Source organism: Alligator sinensis, unplaced genomic scaffold (assembly GCF_000455745.1).
Source record: "Alligator sinensis unplaced genomic scaffold, ASM45574v1 scaffold766_1, whole genome shotgun sequence".
Lineage (NCBI taxonomy): Eukaryota > Metazoa > Chordata > Crocodylia > Alligatoridae > Alligator > Alligator sinensis.
This window is the reverse complement of record NW_005842390.1, coordinates 992841-1005299: the sequence shown is the minus strand read 5'-3', so window position 1 is coordinate 1005299 and position 12459 is coordinate 992841. Positions and strand designations below refer to the sequence as shown.

Here is a 12459-nt window from a genome sequence, read left to right as displayed (position 1 = left end):
CAGTGTCACACCCAATTCTTATAAATAAACTAAACAGTTGCAATGTAGATTATTACACAGTCGGGTGGGTAGAAAATTGGCTTATGGGATGCACCCAGAGAGTGGTGGTAGATGGGTCAGTTTCTACCTGGAGAAATGTAGGCAGCGGTGTGCCCCAAGGCTCTGTCCTGGGACGGGTACTATTCATTATCTTCATTAGTAACTTTGACGAGGGAGTAGAAAGCACCCTGTCCAAGTTTGCTGACAACACCAAACTACGCGGGGAGGTACACAAACTAGACAGCAGGGAGCGAATCCAGGCTGATTTGGACAGGCTGGGGAAATGGGACAAACAGAATAGGATGCAGTTTAACAAGTAAGTGTCATGTGTTGTGCCTGCGGAGGTGGAATCATCAACACTCCTATAGCCTGGGAGGTACCACCCTAAGTAGCACAACTGCGGAAAGGGATCTTGGAGTCGTAGTCGACTCCAAAATGAACATGAGTCACCAGTGTGATAAGGTAATAAGTAAAGCTAACTGCACCCTTTCTTGCATAAGTAGGTGCATCAAAAACAGGTCTAGGGAGGTGACACTTCCCCTGTATGTGGCTTTGCTTAAGCCTCAGCTGGAGTACTGCGTCCAGTTTTGGGCACCACACTTCGGGAGGGATGTGGATGGCCTGGAGTGGGTTCAGAGGAGGGCCACTTGTCTGGTTAAAGGCCTACAGAAAAAACCCTATGTGGACCGATTGGGAAACCTGAACCTCTTCAGCCTCCGCAAGAGGGTGAGAGGTGGTCTCATGGTCACCTACAAACTCATTTTGTGGGGGGTGGGGGCAGCAAGAAATAAGGGATACAATGTTTACCAGGGCGCCTGTCGGGGTAACTAGAAATAATGGCCACAAACTGGAAGAGAGCAAATTGAGATTGGACATCAGGAAAAAATTCTTTAGTGAGGGTTGCCAAAATGTGGAATAAGCTTCCAAGGGAGGTGGTGCTGTCCCCTTCCTTGGATGTGTTTAAAAGAAGACTGGACAGGCACCTGGCTGGAGTCATCTGACCCCAGCACTGATTCCTGCCCAGGGCAGGGGGTCAGACTCAATGATCTAATAGGTCCTTTCCAACCCTAACATTTAACATCTATGAAAACAACATACTTGCCACTGCTAATTAGTGTTACCAACCACTATCTGGAATTCATAGGTATCCATATCTGGACTCCCTTAGGCCTCAAAGAGGTAGGCAGATGAAGTCTTGCAATACTAAGATCGGCGAAAAGAAAGCAGCAGAAAAACTAAAATATTCAATATTACTTATTGTCCTTTTTCTCAGTATTCACTCTGAGGCTTCTGTTGTAAAATTAATGAGTTTGTTGCAGGCTATTAACCTTGTGACAATGGGATCAGTTAAATGTATGAGTTTGTTATGCAAATGCTGATCTGATATATGTACCAATACTGGGCACAAATGTAGTTGTATGGCTTACAGTAAATCAATTTTTACATTATAAATGAATATATAAAATACTTAAATGGAAAAAAGTGAACAATTAAGTTCTTGTAGAAGCACGGTATTCAATTTTAGACAGCTTTCAGTGTCAATGGCACTGTTACCTTAGAATTAACAATGGAAAGAAGTGATAGTTTCTTATTGGCTCCCTAACTGTACATGCAATCATCATCTGGATCTGTAATAATAGCCTACTGCTGAAGCCTTATATGTATAAAATAAGCTCTTTAAAAGTGATCCTGCAGGGTGCTGATTGTTCTCTTTGCTTACTAACTTCACTGGGTGCCGAGTGTGTTTTGTACTTCTTGCAAGGAGGACTTTACCTCAATCAAAGAAAGATTGACGTTATGGGCATAAATAGCGATAACAAGGAACTGGGGAAAACTAATCTCAATTACAATAAATTTACAAAAAACCCTGAGTGAGGTTACTCTGGATTTACTTTATTTTAATCAAGATTAGAATCTAACCCTTGATATTTTATGGACCACTGAATATTCGCTGTTTTCCTGCGTTACTGTTTTATCTGGTACTTCAGAAATCTACTCAGTAAGCTAACCCATGAGATTCATGAGACAAGACCAAACAATATTAGGATTCTCCCCACCACAGGCCATTTCAACCAAGAGGTTCAGAAATTTATCTTAGTTTTTTTTTTTTTTAAAGAATTAGCAACACCTGGATATGTGTTGACAGACCATTAGATAAATACTGTTGCATACTGTATATAGCGTAAAATTCAGAAGACAGGAAAAATTACAAGAGTCAAACTTGCACATTTCTAGATGCATTAAAAAATCATAATTCTTCTTCCCTAGAGAGGACATTCTCTGCTGTACTTCCATTTTATTATCTTAACTTCATTTAAGATACACTTATCAGATTGCCCTTTCTGCTTGTGTAGACTCCACAAATACTGCATTTCGAGGACTTTAGAGACATGGTTTAAGAAGTTACTTTTGCTCAGGAACCACTAACCTAGTGTTATTATGATGAAATCGTGAGTCCACTGAAGTCAGAGACTTTTGTCACCAACTTCAATGGGACCACAATTTCAACCCCAAAGTCAGTGAAACTCCTCAAAAGCACTGGGGTCTGCATTCAGAGATCCTAATTCAGGTTCATAGCTTTAGAATGCGGGCAAAAAATGGCATTTTGTATTATTGTTCCACTTAAAAAATATCACTGAATTCTATTAATAGTAAAGCAAACAATATTTAAGATCAAATTCACAGAAAACAAACATACACATTTTGTAAAATCAGCCACAGCATTTGCACAGCAGTTGATTTTGCAAGATAATGGTAACCAATATTGGGCTGTCATGTCTGAAAAAAGGGGTTCAGATCTTGAGAGAAAGACATGTATGCTATTTTTATTTATTCAAATATCATATCAGAAACTGTCAACCAAAAATGAGATTTTTCTCTTGCAGCTCAAAAAATTTCAGTATTTAATTTGTGTTCAGTGACTCCAACATAGAATAATCCAAGTTATAAATGTGTGAACATGTGTGTAACTGCATGGATTAGTAAACCTCCTATGCTTGTATAAAGGACCATAGCAATGTTATATTTAAAAAAAAAATCCCATAAATTAGACAGAAAACTGATCAGATCACTCAGTTTTACTTTCAGCTGTTACTTACATTCCAAAGCGCAATGTTCCAGAGACGTATGTCTGCCAGTGTGCACAATAGAACATGAATGTCCCAGCAAAACAACAAAAGAACATCCAGTCAGGGTTTGTCCCCAGCTGCACAGCAATACAAGTTCCCAAAACCACAAAGACTGTAGAAGAAAATCAATCACACAGTAAAAATAAACATGCGTGTGCATAGAAATCCTTACCACAACCAAACAGGAGACAGAAATCTAACAAAAGATCCACCAAAGATACACAATCTGAATACTTTAAATTGCTACAATATATTTTATACTGTTAATAAAAAGATGCTTTGCAAATATGACAGGTCACATACTAAATAAAAGTACAGCTCAGGAAATGAAAATGTACAATTCATTACTGCTGATGAATTTATTTCTACACCTCTACAATACAGAGATGAAATTCTCTTATCTGATGCTTAGAGGAGGTATTTTTAGATTATCATATGTTTCAATACCTATTCAAACTGTGTATTTAAAAGCATCTCAGCAGTTATAGGGCTTGATCTTGTTAAAAATGGACAGTTTTTGGCACTCGCAGAATTATGGGAGTTCAGGGAACACTCAGACTGTCATAAGATATTGTTACCAACTTTTGCTTTGACCCTTAATATGATTTCCTGCTAAAGTTTGCTGAACAGATTTCCTGTTTTCTTTTACTGTATCTTCTACTTAGAAAAAATATTAAAATGTATGTGTGAGTGTAAGAAAAGGCAACTATGCAATCTATACATTTAAAGCTACAGTCACAATAGCACATTTTAGTAAACAATGTAATGCTAGAAGAACTAGCTGAGACCTAAGTCCTCAAAGTGAATCAACATTTATTAAAGATCACAGGGCTAAACTGGATCTTGTTGTAAATTGGTTCAGCACAACAGACTTCAAGAGCATTAACCCACCAGTACCAGGCCTGACTCTGGACTCCAGTGCTTAGGCTCAAAAAATGATATTAAATGGTTCTAACTAAATGGATTCAAAATAATTTATACATAGATTTAAAAGTACACTTCTAACTTAGATGAAGTTTCAGCACTAAGGCCTTATTTTAGAAGGCATACATGCAGACTCAATGAAGTCCATACAGAACTACTCGCAAGCTCTAAGTACCTTGGCTGAATCACAGCCCAAGTTCTCTCATTGTCTGTGTAACACCAAAATAGTTAATTTTAGTTGTTTATAAAAAGTAAACTACAAACAAAATAAGATCAATTCTGAAAAATACCAATAGCACCAAAATGTTCATTCCTTCAACAGAAACCTTCTGGAAAGGTGTAGTTTTCCAGGTCAGTAGTGTGAAAGCCCCAAAATTTGTTTTACCGCTATATTTCAGTTAAAAACGACAATACCTGTGGACAGTGAATCACAGCCATGGTCAAAAAGCTCTCCCAGAGGAGTACTGCTATTTGTTCTTCTTGCTTGTTTGCCATCTATAGCATCCAAAGATTGGTAAATGAAAAGGCCACATGCACAAGCAATATATGTCCAGGGAGGTGCCTAAGAAGGATAAAATGTGAATGGTGGTAAAAGATTTTTTTTAGCAACAAACAAAAAAACCCACACATGCCTAAAAAAGTTTCTGTTAGCAAGATACAAGGAACACGGAGTATCCCATTAAAAAACAAAAAAAAGCTACCTTAAGAAATCAGGTCATACATATCAATCTAAGGGAGGGTGAAAAACTGCTCAATAATACACTACATTATTTGAAAGACAGTATTGGAAAAAACCGCATAGTAACACATGCAGAATGGGGTACAATTAAAATTCTGCCATAGTACTTTTACTTGTCCTGGATGAGATCTTCAGAAGCAAAGTAATTTAAAAGCCTGAACCCAAATGAAAGCCAGTAAGGTTCCTAAGTCACATAGACATATTATATAAACTTTACCCAGAAAAACAGCTGACTGACTATCTCACAACAGCTGTACAAAGTAAAAGGTACTTCAAATCTTTTGCAGGTAAGTAATCTGTGTGTCAATTAATATGGGAACTTCTAAAAGTCCTGCTTTGGCTCCCTACAGATAATTTGGGCACCTGCTTCTGGACACTTAAAACAATACTGGGAAAATTCAAAGCAAGCTACATATGGTATTTATGTGAAGATTTTGCCTCAACACAGGGTGTTTAATCTTTCTGGACATGCAGGTTAAGCTAGTCTCCTAGAAATGAAGATTTTTACAACGGCACTGTGTTCTCTAGCCACTACAACATCCCCAATTTCTAAATGCCACCATTGTCCCCAAAATGCAGTTATTCAGACACTATAAATATTACTCTTAACAGACACCTCCTGAACCTTAGATGCATCAAACAATATTAAATTCCCCATGTTACACATGACAAAACAAGCAATCAATCAGGGATCAAAGAACCAAAAGCAAATGCTTTGGTTTGGTGCCATTTTGGCTCAATTTTCACATCTGGAAATTGGGAACAAAACTACTTAGCAATTTTTAATTGGTAGATCTTAAAATGCTTTAACAAGGCAGGTATGCACAAGGAGTTCCATTTCAGAATAGTTCAATGAAGGATAGCAGGACTAAGGTCCCAGCACACATTGAAATAATTGTGAAATTGGGAAATGAGGAATTATCCTTGATTCTCTCCCTGCAAAAAAATCACATCATATTTCCTGCCATGCCACCTGTGCATGGCAGGATACACAATTTTTGGGAACAGATAAAATTCCTCAGATTCCAATCATGCACCAACAGTGGTGGTGCAGCCTAGCATCAAGCAACCAATTCTCCAATGTCAGGCTGCATTCATGTGCTTAATGTGCTGGGAGTAGCCCTGGGATTGGGCAGGGGAAAGCCCCAGTTCCTAGCTCCCATTGGAAGCATACAGATGTAGAAGCTCCCTGATGCTGATACATGCATGCTTACCCCAAAACTTCTGTGCTGTGGTGTGCACAGCTGAACATTGGATAGCCCAGGTGCTTAACTGCCCTTGCTGCAGACCCAGCATCAGGCTGCAGAGCATGGTTTTAAATGTCTCTGCATATTTCAAGGGGGGCACTTAAGTTGCAGCCCAGGCTCCTACCTGGCTCCTGCTCCCCCATTACTCTGGCTGCAACAACAGTGGGAGCCTCTGGGCTCCTTTTCTCTCCTCCAGCTGCTAATTCCTGCCTCCATCCCAGGGGTGGAGCACTGCAACAAGTAGCATGGGGAGCTGAAGGGGAGTACAGGGCTGTGCAGGGAGGGTGGCCTGTGCTTGCACAGCACAGGAAGGGGTGGGGGTGTCAGCCTGGGCATGTAGTGCGACAGTGGGGAGTGTTTGTGTGGTCTGGTGGCCTGTGGCTCAATGGGTATGACCCCCAGGGCATATGGCCCCTTGGGGCTTAGAATTTCTACAATAAAATGTGGAACATCTTTGTGGATTGCTTGCCATTTTATCATGTCATAAATTCACCATATGCCTGGTATGTTGTAATATATGGTGCAATTAACACATAAACTGCATCATAAACAATGTTTACCAGGGGCCTAAGTGACTTATTCAAGCTGAAACTTGCATCTCAAAAAAAAAAAACAAAACAAAGAAAAGGACTCCTAATGCTCCATGCCTATGACTAATTCCATATGCTCGTTATGCTACCGAATTAACCCTGCTTGTACATATAGGAAAGACTCTCTCCTGAGCACTGGTACATACCAAATAAAACCCCAGTCCTGCACTGAACTCCATACAGGAAGGATCATGACCTATATATGAGATCCCAAACTAGAGCTATTTCAGCTGAAGTACAAATCGGCCTAATACGGTAAAAGCTTTGTTACCCAGCATGAGTGGGGTAAGCAGGGTGCCGGTTATCTAAAAATTCTGGTTATCTGAGAGTTATACCAGCTCCAGCCCGCAGTGGGAGCCCACCCTTCCCTGTGCAGATCCCTTTCCTCTTCCCCCGCAGACTCCCGGCAGCTCCTCTATCAGCAGCGTCACTAACTAATGTAAACAACAGAATTACTTAATGCACATGCCGGATAGACTCGGCAAAGATTCCGGTTGCTAAAGTGAGGATTTGTATTGGGGGATATTGGAAATTCCAGTTAATAGAGTATTCCAATTAGTAAAATGCCGGTTAACACAGCTTTTACTGTAACAGTGCTTTAAAAAAATAAATAAATAAATAAATAAAATAAAATAAAATAAAATATATATATATATATATTTTTTTTTTTTACACAGCTCCTTCACCTACCACTCCTAAATCTTGAGATTGTTTGCAGTGTAAAAATACATGTGTTACCCATTTTGTATAACATATAAGATATGGATTGGGTATTTTTCTTTTGTTGAGAGTCATTGTGGTTAACTAAATAAAACTCTGAAAATTCAAAGATGTTGTTTCTACTACTACTGCATACTAATTACAAACATCTTACTATGTTTGTATATGATTTATCAATGTCACGCAATGTACTTTTACAATGTTAGAGAGACGAGTAACACCCTGCATTTTTTCCTTAAATATCTGTACCATTTTCATTGTTAATTTATAGAGTCATTTAGGTTTCTAAGACCCCACTGACTAAAGATAAAACACTTTTCGGGGTTAGTAGCCAAAGTCACACGTATGCTTTTGAAAACCTTTACTCAGGCCTCACATACAGATTTATCCCATTTTATTTATTCATTTTATTTTTATTTGTGGCTTATCCTCACATTGTCTTAAGCCTTCAGATAAGAAAGGATGATTTTGTATTTAATGCACTGGACCAAAATGTACAGAAACTGGGATTAGTGTGCAGCTCCTACAGATTCTTTGCATGATGCTGGCTCAATCTCTCTAGTGCTGATCCTACGATGAGGTCTTCATAGAAGCAAATCTCCAAAGAAGTCAATGGAGCTCTGCAGACTCATGAGGGGCTGCCCCTGCAAAGTTTATTATGAAATCAGGGTTTCAATCTCTTCATGCCACAGTCATACTTATGGGACAAGGATAATATTTCCTTACTACAAAGAGGTAGTGAGATGATAAATTAATAACACAGACAGGTTCTCAGATACTATGCCAGCTTTTAAAGTTCATTGCAAACTAACAGTAAAATATGTTTAGACAAGCAGTGTTAGTCACAGGGGCCCCTGAGTTCCCACAGGAAACAGCGGGTTTCCCCTTGCAAGCAGGCAGCATTCCAGCCTGTGAGGGGCTGCTGGGAGCTGGATGCAGGGGGTACCGCCCGCATGCTCCTGGCCAGGAAAACAGCTGGGCAGCATGAGAAGCAGCTCCCTGCAGGTAATTGTATGGGGGGGGCAGATTGAGGTCCCCACAGTGAGGGAGGGAGTGGGGCAAGGGATGGGAATGCTGCCCAGCCAAGGCAGTGTGTAGGATCTGGGGCTGGGAGTGAGACAGAGCCATGGGTGGCTCGTCCAGGGGGCGCTGGGGGGTGGGGCAGGTCCCTGCCACTACTCACACCCACAAGGAGAAGCATGGTGGGGGGGTATATGCCCCCCCCCCCCAGAATTGCACGTGGAGTAGATGTGGGCTGCCCATCGTGGGCTTGGGGCTCTTAACTCTGCTGCCTTTGCCCTGGGGACCCTGGACTGAACGCACATACCCTGACTGCCTGGCAGCACTGGGGGGCAGCAAGGTGTGCCTCCTGCTGCCAGGCAGGCAGGGGACGTGCAGCTGGCACAGGGTCCCTGGGACAAAGGCAGCAGAGCAGAGTCCTGAGCCTGCAGTGGGCAGCTTGCATCTGCCCTTGCTCTGCTCTAGCCATTGAAGGGAGGGGAGGGGTGGCAAGGAGAGGCGGGCATCTGTACCCCACCCTCAGCCTGGCCAGGGTCACCGAGCCTCCCCTATGGGCAGGGGCAGTGCCAACCTCTTCCAGGTGGTGGGGGCTGAGCAGGAGGGCTTGGAGGGGCTATAGTAACTCCAAAATTTGCCTTAGCCCCCCATAGCCATACCTGCCAGCACTGCCGCCTGCCTGCCCCATGCAACTAAGCCTGTCCTGTTCTCATCTGCTCTAAGCCCAGTCTCCCTCACCAGGAAGAGGCTGGCGCCACCCCCATCGGAAGCACCACACATGTGGGCTCAGCTGCATGGAGCAGCCAGGCAGTGCTGGGAAGAGGGCTAGATGCGTGCATACGGGGCAAGATGTATCCTGCATGCGCTCAGTCCTCATTTTACTTAAGCAGGCTCCACTGGTTCACTGAAGGAAAAGTACAATGGAAACACTACAAATGCAACATCCTAACCTGACTCAGAGAAACTGTGTTTGCAGTAATTGGATTCATTATGTTTAAATGTTTTTTTTTTTTTTTTTTTTTTGCTGATGGCTTTGGGGGGGGCTTTTGGGGGGGGGGGGGCTAAGGTGAAATTTGGGGTGGATATAGCCCCCCAATCCCTCCCCCAGCATTTCCCCTACCCTCAGGGCACAGAGACCTGACCTGCCCTGCTCTTGGCAGCAGCAGCACCAAGAGGGGAAGGGGCCCCACACACTGCTGGAGCCCAGGGTCCCAATAAATCTTAATCTGCCACTAGTGTTAGTCTTAATTTAATATAAAAACGGATGTAGGGTTTATTCCAGATCCGATTGTCCTGGGCTTTGACTCACGTCAAAACAGGCATGGACAATCTTTTATACAATTGGTGGGGAGGAGAAAGTAGGGGGAGGGAATTATCTCAGATACTTAAAGTGGGACAATAGGATTGTCCCTCTGCAAGATCCCAGGATAAAAAGCTTCCTCTCTGCTTTTAGCCTTAGGAAGAAAGGAAAACAGGGTGGCACCTTGTAGACTCCTTCAGTTATGGGAGTCTTATGCCTTATGCTTAGACAAATCACTTTTGTTATAGTCCTTTATAAAATTACTTTTGTTTACCCTATTATGGAGGGGATAGTACACCTTTAGTGATGCTGACTGCAACTAACAATATCGAACAAGTTTTAGTTGTTGTATTTTTTGAGAATTATATGATCATACAACTAGACTTCTGAAACATACAAGGGGAAGTTAAATATATATTCAGAAACCTAAGCATGTCCTGAACTCTGAATGTTTAATCATGGAACTGTAATAGGGGTGCACCAATAAAGATTTTTTGGGCCAATACAGATGGCCAATTATTAACCAGCCATAATCGGCCAATACCAATCCAATAGCCAATACGCAGCCTGGCACCTTGGAAAGCAGTGTCCAGCTGGTAAGTCTTTGGAAAAGGGTTGGGGAGGGAAGAGGTGTTGGGGGGCCCAGATCAAGGCCCTTGCGGTGAGGGAGTGGGGCAGGGCACAGCCTGCCCTCGGCCCACACACAGATCCAGGGAACACATGCCTCCTCCGGAGGTGCGTCCAGTGGCAGGAGCTGCTCCCTCCTCTCCGCTTCCCTGTACCCTCTGGACAAACCACAGCTTCATCCCATGCCCTGCTCTGCCCTGGCTGTGCAGAGTCTGCCCCTGCCCCAGCCCCACTCCCTCCCCCTCACCGTGGGGGCCTCAATCTGGCTCCACCACACCCCTTCCCTCCAACAGACTTACCAGCTGGATACTGCTCTCCATGTTGTTGGGCTGCATATCGGCAATCAGACCGGTATAAGTCGATAAATCTTTATTGGTGCACACTTAATAAATATGGATGAAGAGCTTCAATCTCCTTGGCTTCTGATTTATGTTGATTTGATGTGGGGGTGATTTGAGGGCTTGTATGGCCTAGACCTTTTTCTAAGGACTGGTCTTTCACTGACATAATGGCAATTACACTAGAGCAGGATAATATGGTACCCTGGGGTACCAGGCAACGTTAGCTTTGTTAGGTACGCAATCACGATTCATAAAATAAACCCAGAGATTTCATATAGAAATCCCTACGTCAAAAACGTTCTGACCTGTTGTGGGCTTTCTGAGTTCTCTGCAACAGAAAAATTGCTCTATTATTTTTCTGTAGTAAAAAAAAAGGAACGAAGACTAAGAGCTGGCACTTTCTGAGGGAGGGGCTAATGATGTCGAAAACCACTGTACTAGTCCAAGCAGTCTGAAAAAAATTAGGGGTTCACCGATAGAGATTTTTGCAGCTGATACCGATAGCTGATTTTTAAAAAGGCATATCAGCTGAAACCGATCTGATTTCCGATACCAGACCGGCAGCATGGAGAGCTGCCTCCAGCTGGTAAGTCTGGTGTGGTGGGAGGGGGAAAGGGAAGAGGCATGGGGGGGAGATCAAGGCCCCTGCAGAGAGGGAGGCCTGGGGCTGGGGCAGGGGCTACCCAGCTAGAGCAAGGCAGGCATGGGATGGAGTGGCAGCTTGTCCAGGGGGTGTAGAGAAGGGGAGTGGGGAGCGGCTCTCACTGCATGCCACTTGGCTGGGAGCTGCTGGTCCAGTGGCTTGTCCAGCGCTCACCTGCTCATCCGGCAGCTCCTGCCGCTTGTCCAGGAGGGCGTGGGGGGGCATGTGCTCCCAGATCTGTGTGAGGTGGGCTGGGGCCAGGGCTACGCCAAGCTCTTCCCAGTGGAGCGGGGCCGCGCTGGGGAATACAGCAGCACCTCCCCTGTAACTCTCTCCCAACGTAGCCCCGCCCCACCCCACCAGGAAGAGCTTGGTACAGCCCTAGCCCCAGCCCACCCTCTGCAGATCTGGGAGCACATGCCCCCCCCAGATGAGAGGCAGGAACACTGGCAGGAGTCGCTAGACAAACAGGTGAGCATCAAACGAGCTGCCGCTCCATCCTGCGCCCACCTCAGCAGCCCCTGCCCCCACTCCACACCTCCCTCCCCAGGGGAACCTTGATCTGCATCCCCACACCCCTTCCCTCCCCTTCCACCACACCAGACCTACCAGCTGGAGGCAGCTCTCCGTGCTGCCAGGCTGTGCTCCTTGCCATCTGTGCTGTGCACATGCACAGACAATTTATCAGCCAACTTATCAGCCAGATATAGCCAATTTCCGATATATTCGATTTTCTTTATATTGGTGCCAATCCAATATCAGACTGATGTATCGGTGCACCTCTTAAAAAAAAAAGCCAGTCCTTTAACCAGTATATTATTTTAGACTTGTTCTAAGCATGTAAAAGCACCAGCGGCCACCAACTCCTCACCTGAACTAGCACCCAGAGGTTGTTAATACCAGTTTTTTCCACCAAAAAATAGTATAGACAATATACATTTAGCTAGATTAGGGTTATCGTATTTCCAGTTCCAAAAAAGATACCTGTTATATGGGAGGGCTCAGGGGGGTATATGATTGTGGGGAGCAGTGATACGCCAGTGCCCTGCCTCTGCCCATTCTGGTTCCCCTCACTCCCAAGCTACAGCACCTCCCAGGCTTGCTGGTGCCCTTCATTGCTGCCCCCCAGCCTCCTGCCCCCCCC

The 12459-nt window shown here is 43.9% G+C and overlaps 1 protein-coding gene across 2 annotated transcripts in view; it reads right to left on the bottom strand.

Moving 5' to 3' along the window:
• The window catches only part of CEPT1 (choline/ethanolamine phosphotransferase 1), a 57156-nt gene that overhangs the window by 37490 nt on the left and 7207 nt on the right, over positions 1-12459 (bottom strand). For both annotated transcript variants that reach the window (XM_025211159.1, XM_006029644.3), the window contains exons 3-4: positions 4506-4653; positions 3138-3279 (exon numbers count right to left, since the gene is read on the bottom strand). In XM_025211159.1, the coding sequence (XP_025066944.1) occupies positions 3138-3279; positions 4506-4653 (290 nt within the window). The remainder of the gene's footprint in view (positions 1-3137; positions 3280-4505; positions 4654-12459) is intronic.